The sequence below is a fragment of the Humulus lupulus genome, chromosome 8 (assembly GCF_963169125.1).
Source record: "Humulus lupulus chromosome 8, drHumLupu1.1, whole genome shotgun sequence".
In the NCBI taxonomy this organism is placed as follows: domain Eukaryota; kingdom Viridiplantae; phylum Streptophyta; class Magnoliopsida; order Rosales; family Cannabaceae; genus Humulus; species Humulus lupulus.
The window spans coordinates 18,617,253-18,626,133 of record NC_084800.1 but is presented as its reverse complement, the minus strand read 5'-3'; the positions used below and the strand labels follow the sequence as shown (position 1 = coordinate 18,626,133).

Genomic DNA, 8,881 nt, shown 5'->3' with positions numbered 1-8,881 from the left:
TATACACTTGATCATTAATATGGTACTGACATCTAGTTTCTCAACTCAACTGTACATAAAAGTCAGCTAGATATTATATATATTGTAGTGTCATAATAATTCAACTGGATTAAGGATCATCATACAAATTACAAAACCTATCAGAATATATATATAAATATATATAACACATAATTATAGTTTAAATAATGTCTTTGATTTCTGTGATCACCAATTACTAGTATACTATTTCCTCTATAAATGATTCCTCACGAAAATTAGTTGTCTCTCATAAAATATCTCCTGTCCCACCAAGTATAGGAGGATATTGTAATCAGAGTATACTTAAATTAATATTAATAGCGAAACCTTACATTTTAACTAATATATATAATTAGTATATCCATATATATGTGAATCATAACTAGCTAGCATAGAATAGATAAATAATGGTACCAAACCCCATGTGATATAATAATATTGTGTCTAACCAATAAGAGTCTCCACCATTATTAATTAATTACTTCAAATAAAAAGAAAAAACTCCATTTGATGATGATACCTTCATCCCCCAAATTATAATATACGAATTTATTAGGAATGAATGTGTGTGTTGTGTATGCCCTGTTCCTTAATTTGCTCAATATCTTCAATAACTAAACTACCAATACTTTTCACGAATAACTGTTTTCACGTGAAAACCTGCAAAAATTACCCTCTACGTACCGTACTATACTCATCATCTTCTCTTCACTACTTCACTTCCGGACCGGTCATTCATATAATCATTCATCCTCATATATATACAGCCAGAAAAAACCCTAGTTTCATTTTAATTAATTATGCCACATCTTCTTCTTCTTCTTCTTATATTTATCTTTCTCATACTTCTTATCTCGATTAATTAATTAAACACCCCTTTTAGCTAATTAGAAATTCATAAACCCCCACATTACAAATTTAAAATTACAAAGATTTTTAAGGTGCAATTTTATATAAGTACAACACATAAATTTCATTTCCGAATATATATACATATACATATAACATATCATCTATCTCTCTCTCTCTCTCTCTCTATATATATATGTGATCTTGAGTAGTGATAAATAATTAAGAACACAAGTAGTATATATATTACCTAGATAAGATTAATAAAGTGGATCATCATCAATATCATCAGTGGCTTTCGTACTTGTGCCAACATAGTAAGAGAGTAATGCACCTCCTGAGAATGTAGAACCTGGACCTTTTTTCCTTTGCCATGTCCATACATCTTTTCTTCAAACCCTCTTCTTTATTTTCCTTCGATCTTCCTGACGATGATTCTGCTTGCATTGACCGCTCGAAACGACACCGACCCATCTTTTCCACCTCCCTTTTTTTCTTAGATGTAAATATCTTCGCGTTTTTTTTTTTTTTTTTTGTAATTCACAATTGTGATGATTGGCCAATTGCTAAAGAGATTTAGAGAGAGAGAGAGAGATCTAGGTAGTTTTAAGATAGTATTAAAAAAACAGAGAGAGAAAGAGAGGGATGGAGTAGCGAGTGTGAGAGTGAGAAAAAGAAAGATCTAATATGTGAAGGATTATTCAAATCAATTAGCGGACAGAATAAATGTGAGATATGTTCTTTTGTTGTGGGATTAATTAAGTAATTAATTAGTTATTATATGATATTGATTAGCTCGCTCCATATATATTCTACAATAATGTTATATATATATAGTATAAATCGTATACACTTTTTGTTTTTATTTGGTATAAACTTATAACTTACGTATAATACATATGCATATATTTGTTATTAATTATGTGGATAATTATAAAGAAAGTAATTAATTAAATAATGAATTTATGTCGATGATGGAAAACTTATAAAACATTATGGATCGTAGGGCTTTGGTGATTCGTGCAAGCCCACGTTGCATGTTGGCATGACCGTCCAAATTATTTGTCTAATAGTGCTGTCAAATCTTACTTTTAAATTGTTATCAAAAGAATTGTGACAGACTACCATTTTTATTTTCCCTTTTATTTTCTTATGATGACCCTTGGTTTAATTAAGTCTTATAGCCTTTGGCAGTTGAAAGCCTACATCATTTTTTGTAAAAAAATCAACTTTTTCCAGATGCGCATTACTATATGTATACACAATTGATCATATCATGACTATTACCAATTACTAAATATGATTATGATCGATGATTACCCATTAAATTGACTATTTATTGTATGATCTTATATGTAATTTCGATATGACAATTTCTATAAAAGAAAATTATTTCTTAAAAATGTGATCCCTTATATTAATCATTGAAATGGGCTTTGATGAATAATGATTTTTTTTTAAAAAAAGAAAGAGCGGGATAGGGTACAATTGTACATAAACTCAATTGAGATTGAAAAAGATGTCAATAATACATTTCAAAAGTTATGTGTTCACCTCAATGTCAATGATCTCATGAATAAATTCAGCCACTTTCAAATTTCATTTTAAATTTTAGATAACTATTGTATTAATTCATGCCCCTCATTCAAAACTTGCAAATTATTCCATATATAATATTATAATTGATGTGTTGTGTTTGGACAAAAAAAAATCATGTACATACATATAAATTAATTTTTTTTAGCATTACTATTATGTCCCTTAATTTTTTTTTGTTGTTTCGCAAAACAACAAATGAATTCAATAACTCAGTCACTAAATTTTAAAAATAATAACAATCAAGTCTAAATTGTTGATTTTTTTAAGCAAAATTGGTTTTCCTATATTATACGTACATTTCTTTTAGAATTTTCTTGATCTTATAAGATTTAAGTTTTTTTCATCTGATGGCACTAAAATTTCTTTTACAAATTTATAATTGTTTTTAATGCACAATAATAGTAAACAATTTATAACAAATCTTTCGAATATGTTTCTTTAGTTTTGATTGTATGATTTAGATTTATTGATACACTATATATATAATTTTTATATTTATTTCGTTTTTGATCATTACTATATAAATTTATATACGGGATTTCTTATTTTCTTAGATTGATGTGTATTGAAAAAAAAAAGGGCATTATAATATTACTTTAATTTAAAAAATAATTATATTTTGCTAATTTAAATTCCAAATTAGAGCTTAAATTAACAAACAAAAAAATTACATAAGAAAGGGTAAAGGAAAAAAAGTTGAAATTTATGATTCATTGAAAAAATACGATTAATTATAGCAGCTAAAAATATGGTATTATCTTTTTTCTTCCTTCGACGCCATATCCCACCTCTGATTGTAATCCCCAGATATTCAACCTCCCCATCCAACTGTGGCACGCTCTATTGGCTCCAAAGAAGTTGTATGATCATACTTCGTCATCCTTGGTTCAATAGAAATACGAGTTTTTCAAAATCTTCTTGGATTTGTATTTATTTTTATTATCATTATCTATCTATTACTTGTATAACTATTAATTTCAAATCTATATATCTGTAACTATTACCACTTTTTTATAAATAATTTTCAAAACCGTATATATCAAAATCTTTTTACAATTTATAGGTATTTTTGTAAATTCTCCAAATATTTATAGACCCTATATATTATAGAGGTAGAGATATTAGAGCTAGCTATTTTCTTGTCTCTTTTCAGCAATGTTTGGCGAAATGTTAAAAATCCAAAAGTCGTCTAAGGAGCCTTTTGTCATAATGGGCCGACATACTGACCCGGTTAGGCCCATTATGAACCGTACGACGTTGTGACCTGTGAGTTGACACAGTGTGGCTGACTGAAAGGCCCAAAATTGGGTCATGATTCATGATTACACTTCATGAGTAATTATACTATGAATATGATTAGATGTCATTGTCAAAACATCATTTATGTTCATTATGTTATTTTTATAGGTAAAATTCAAAGTATTAAGAGTTTTTTAAGGAGTATACAATTATGTATATATTAAATGTATCCACTTATTGTAGTCAATATTCTTGTATGAAAATAATGATTTGTCAAATTAATTCATTCTGGGATTGTAAATAATTATCAATAACACATATTTTCTTAAAGCAATAACAACAACTGCAAAGTAAACGTGGCATTTTTTACATTAAGAAAAGTTGGAATGAAATCCTGGCTCTCTGACACTTGTGACAGTGATGGGGTTGGAGTTGGGGATATACGAAGAGAGTTAGCTTGGCTTTGCTTAAACTGTCGTACAACGAAACGCATATCGAAACATATATGAATTACAGATTACGTGTGGGCATCGGTAAGAAACTTCAACAAGCCTCTTCCCCGAGAAGCCCACGAAACTATTTCATTTATTAAATATAATATTTGCCATATTATATATATATATCGTTTATATAAAAGGCTTATAAGACATCTAATATCTCTACTCCTCTTCGATTTTGATTTGACCCTTTGTTTTTTCCGCTCACCCAATTTATCAATTTTTATCTTCCAAACCCTTTTCGACCCATTTCGTGATTGGTTGGTATGTTGATGTTGGTTTTTATATCTGTTTATGGTTAAACTTGACGCTGACCCTTTTGATCATTTGGTTTAATTTTTCGATTAATATAATTATATGTATTTATATGTTACTTTTTCTGGGCAAGTGATGATTTGTGGGGTTGTGATGTTTCGCTGTTTGAAATCCGCAGAGAGCGCCAGAGGTGGGAGTTTTACTATGGCCAAAAGTCCATTCAAGCTCGAACATCCAATGGGTTTGTTCCTTTTCAAATTTTAATCCGAAATTAGCTTTACCCCATAAAAAAAAATTAATTTCTTTTTGGTGGTTTGATTAATTATGAGTTTGATCACTTATATTTAGTTTTAAAATAGAATTTGTACGCCTCGTGCTAGGTGCAAGCTATAGTTTTATTATGTAATGAATATATTCTTACTCGAGTTGAATTGAAGAGATGACTTGAGTTTTATGAATTGCTTATGAGTTGGTTTTACCTTGAGTTGGAATGAATTAAAGAAGACTACGGTTCTTTCTGATCTTCGGCTTTTGAGAAAGATTGCGCATGTCTTAAGTAATTTCGAAAAACTCGAATACAGATTAAATTCTTACCTGGTATAGACATGTTACTTGGATACAGATTAACTCTACACATTTTTTTCCAAGTTTTTCATTTTGACATTTCTGAAAATCCTGGTATAAGTGCTAGCATAGCATCTTTATTGTTTGGCCTAGACTCTAAAATGTTTTAAAATTATCATAGTTAGATAATGGCATTTTTTAATGCTTACACAACTTAAGATTGTTCTTGAATATTATTGAGCATTATTTTTTATTTTATTTATTCGAGTATTTTTGGTTTATTTCTGATGGTTTTTTTTGGTCCTCCCAATATAGAAAGGAGGCAGGCAGAAGCTCTTCGCATCAAAGAGAAGTATCCAGATAGAATACCTGTACAACTTTTCTCCCTTATGAAGAAATGTTTGCTTAGTTTTAACTCTGTGGATGTTTAATTAACTTAAATGTGTCATTCAGGTTATTGTGGAGAAGGCTGGAAAAAGTGACATTCCTGACATTGATAAGAAGAAGTTAGTAGTCTAACCTCTCTGTTACAATTATATTTTTTGTGTTGCTGGAATCTAAATCTGCAAGTTAATTTGTTAACTTTTGTCGATGCTCTTGTTTTTTATGCATGTTTAAGTTTGCCATAGTTTGTAGCTTCATATATTAATTCTTTAAAGGTGCCGGTGAGACAAGGGAATTTGATGCACACTTGCCTAGTGAATCATATAAATTATTCTTTATCCGCCTAACTGTCTGCGTTGGTTCTTGGTTTCTAGGCTTATAGCAATGTCATTAAAAAGGTTAAATTTATATTGTTTAAAGTTTAATCTCAAGTTTAATCTTGAATTTGCCTATATGGACACAATATAATTGGTTTCTGAGGTGAGTTTCTAAAAAAATGAATTTTTGCCAGTTGTAGTTGCTTGCCTTCTACTTATTGTTTTGCAAAGTTTCATAGCTTCATCTGTCTGGATTCTGGGGCAAGCAAATGCTTCCCAAAATGAAAAGACTTTAAAAGGATTGGAAAAATTAAATGTTCTCGGAGTTGTTCACCAAGTCCAGTTAAATTTCATTTGTTTTCAGTGCTTCAGTCTTCAAATACTGGCATTGAACACTGAAGAATTCATTATTAATTTAACCCGTAGGCAGATCCAAGTGTTTTTTTAATTTGTAACACGCGGCTAAATTGATGCTTCTCCAAGTTGATGATTTCTTGGGCCTTGTCAAAGGGATTCAATCGAGGTTGTAATGCTTTCTGTTTTTTCAATTGCAGATACCTTGTTCCAGCTGATTTAACAGTAGGGCAGTTTGTCTATGTCGTCCGGAAAAGGATCAAGCTAAGTGCTGAGAAGGCTATTTTTGTCTTCGTGAAGAACACTTTACCTCCCACTGGTAAACTACAATCCATTCTTATTAAGCAATACTATTCATCATTCAAGTTGTATTTTAGTAATTTGTTTTCCCTTTTTTTACAGCTTCCTTAATGTCAGCTCTTTATGAGGATCACAAGGATGAAGACGGATTTCTATATATGACTTACAGTGGAGAGAACACCTTTGGATCCTCTTATCAGCTACAATGCCTTGAGTAAAAGAGAACTTGACATTTGTACATTCCCATAGCTTTGTCTCTTCAAACCAATGTTCTCAATTTCTCATCCAATTATGATTAAACTCAATTGATGATGCCTATTGGAATAAATAGATTCAATACCATCAATTCTACTCTGCTGAAAAGCATTTGAGTTATATGTGACATTTTGATTTGGATTTTAAATGGATGGTATTAAATGCTCGGTTCTCTGTTCTTTGGAGTTTCTTGTCTAATAGATATGCATATTAAGCCTCTTTCATTATGGTGGTGAAAATTACAAAAAGATCAGATACATTACCACTTTGTTAATAAGTCCATGACAGCAGTTTTGTGTTTGCACTACTTGAATAGGCTGATCTTTTAAAAAACAACAAACAATAAAACTCATACACAAGCTTTTACAAACAATTGGGAGATTGTCATTCAATTTAGTTACACACAAAATCATAACAACGTTGTCTATTTGAGAAAAGGAGCACAAACCCAATTTAAAAAACATTCCTAGTTTATTTGGAGGAGGTGCTTTTTTTCTGGCACTGATTCTTGATCCATTTGAAGCCGTTGGATGTGCCACTTTTGATCTTCTGGGCTCCTGCCAGTGCTGCAGCCTTAGCTTTTGTTAAACCAGCTTTGCCTTCTCCCTTCTTGTTTACACCGCTCTCTTTTTTGGCATTGGCGCTGTCCTCATCTTCCATTGCACCGATTCCCCCAGTCCCCCATTGGTCAGCCCAGCTTGGTCCATCACTTGCCATTCTGACATAACAAGACAAGTAAAGACCTTCAGCAGAAAACCCCAATAAAGAAACAGGAAGAAATTTGATCAGAGAATAAAACCCAGATCAGTATTGTTGTACAAGAATATAAATACGACAAATTTTTTCACCAGTATGGAATAGAATGTCTGAAATTGAAATAATACAACTGCTTTTCTGAACCAAGTGAATCGAAAGAATTCAAGTATTTACTTTTTGCCCATACAAATATATGCTATTGTATTATTTAACAAGACATCATCAGTGCTTAGATGTTTATATTTACATGTCAAGATTTATGTGTAAACTTTCATGTTTCAATGTTTATAGCTAAAAAGAAAACGGATCTATGTATGTATGACAGGGGAAAACAGACCAACATAACAAGATTTTTTGTGTAAAATAAAAAACATGTATTGGAGAAAAAGAAGGAAAAGATCAAAACTACTCAACATACTATGATTGCACAACTACAAGTCTTGTAAAATCTATGCAGAGAAAATAAAGATAGATTACGAAGTGAGAGAAAAGAGAGAGGGAGTTAGCACCTGATGGTAGTAATGAAGAAAGATGAAGGTGTCTTGAGAAAATCGAAGGTGCTTTCTTAATGAAGAATATTAGGTGTTCCAAGGCACCTTTAAAGTTTAAACTAAAAATAAAGAAAGGGCACATGTTGTTGTTGATGGGCTGTCTTTTTATCTCCATCTTAAACCCACTTTTTTAAAGGACTTGACAACTCACTGGTTTCCATCAGGAGAAGCAAATGTCTTTTGGCAAATCTTAGAAGAACTTTGTTTGGTGCTCCTTTTATTTAATCCTGATTACATCCTAATCATGTGCCTCTTCTCTTCAATTAAACTATATCTGAGGGCTGAGGATGCATATTTTGCCCCTATGTTTTGGACCATATATTTTGCTGTTCCTCTTCCAACAAGCCAATAATAAAAGCTAGATTCTCCTATACTGTGTTAAAAAGATACCATTTTTATCCTAGGAAGGAAACAAGTTGTAATTGATATATAGACTAATTTTGGTGGCTCCTTTCTTCACATGTCACATATAACATTTTCGGCCAATGACTAATAATTGAGAACTTGTAATACTTTTTGCTATATACTTTCCAGTCAGATAAACATTGTTTGTACTGCTGAATTCACTAACTCCGAAACCCTTTTATGGCTAAGCGATAAACACTTAATGATACTTCACTTTTTTGCTTTATCTCATTAAATTCTTACTAACCAATCATGAAAGCTTATTATGTGTTCCTGTAGTTCTCCACTATCATACTAATCTATCTAAACTTTGGTAAAGACAAGAGGAGTATGACTCAATCAAACTTATACCAAAATCTATCCAAACTCTGGTGCTAAGAACTCTGAACTATTGCAAAATTTTGCTATTTGGGTAAGAAGGATTTTATTGTTAGCCTCATAAGTGAGTGCTTTAACATGCCTAGTCCTAAATTTTTGAACTATGGTAGAGCTCTTTCTCTTTACACGTGGAACTCTTTGCAAAGCTTTCCCTTTT

General features: G+C 31.1%; 2 protein-coding genes across 5 annotated transcripts; one reads left to right on the top strand and one right to left on the bottom strand.

Moving 5' to 3' along the window:
* The first annotated feature begins 4,104 nt into the window (after positions 1–4,104).
* Positions 4,105–6,819, top strand: LOC133794960 (autophagy-related protein 8C-like). 4 transcript variants are annotated; one of them, XM_062232400.1, is made up of 6 exons: positions 4,105–4,241; positions 4,639–4,701; positions 5,340–5,395; positions 5,478–5,530; positions 6,280–6,398; positions 6,482–6,819. In XM_062232400.1, the coding sequence occupies exons 1-6, from the start codon at positions 4,214–4,216 to the stop codon at positions 6,595–6,597; spliced, it is 435 nt and encodes a 144-aa protein (XP_062088384.1). In that variant the 5' UTR covers positions 4,105–4,213; the 3' UTR covers positions 6,598–6,819. The 4 variants fall into 4 exon arrangements, with proteins under 4 accessions (XP_062088384.1, XP_062088385.1, XP_062088386.1 ...); XM_062232401.1 differs by lacking the exon at positions 4,105–4,241 and adding an exon at positions 4,310–4,469; XM_062232402.1 differs by lacking the exon at positions 4,105–4,241 and adding an exon at positions 4,312–4,465.
* A 19-nt stretch (positions 6,820–6,838) lies between these two features.
* On the bottom strand, positions 6,839–8,114 carry LOC133794961 (uncharacterized). Its single transcript, XM_062232405.1, has 2 exons — positions 7,900–8,114; positions 6,839–7,377 (listed from the first exon to the last, which is right to left on the bottom strand). Exons 1-2 carry the CDS (start codon positions 8,054–8,056, stop codon positions 7,106–7,108), a joined length of 429 nt encoding a protein of 142 aa, XP_062088389.1. The 5' UTR covers positions 8,057–8,114; the 3' UTR covers positions 6,839–7,105.
* Positions 8,115–8,881: the final 767 nt, after the last annotated feature.

What these genes read in the sequence shown, in the direction of transcription:
- LOC133794960 (XM_062232400.1), top strand. Translation starts at nt 4,214, where the DNA reads ATGAATTACAGATTACGTGTGGGCATCG. An exon ending in CAGATTACGTGTGGGCATCG is followed by an intron (nt 4,242 to 4,638) that starts GTAAGAAACTTC and finishes TGAAATCCGCAG; the next exon opens with AGAGCGCCAGAGGTGGGAGT. An exon ending in CCTGACATTGATAAGAAGAA is followed by an intron (nt 5,531 to 6,279) that starts GTTAGTAGTCTA and finishes TTTCAATTGCAG; the next exon opens with ATACCTTGTTCCAGCTGATT.
- LOC133794961 (XM_062232405.1), bottom strand. Translation starts at nt 8,056, where the DNA reads ATGGAGATAAAAAGACAGCCCATCAACAACAACATGTGCCCTTTCTTT. An exon ending in TTCTTCATTACTACCATCAG is followed by an intron (nt 7,378 to 7,899) that starts GTGCTAACTCCC and finishes TTTCTGCTGAAG; the next exon opens with GTCTTTACTTGTCTTGTTAT.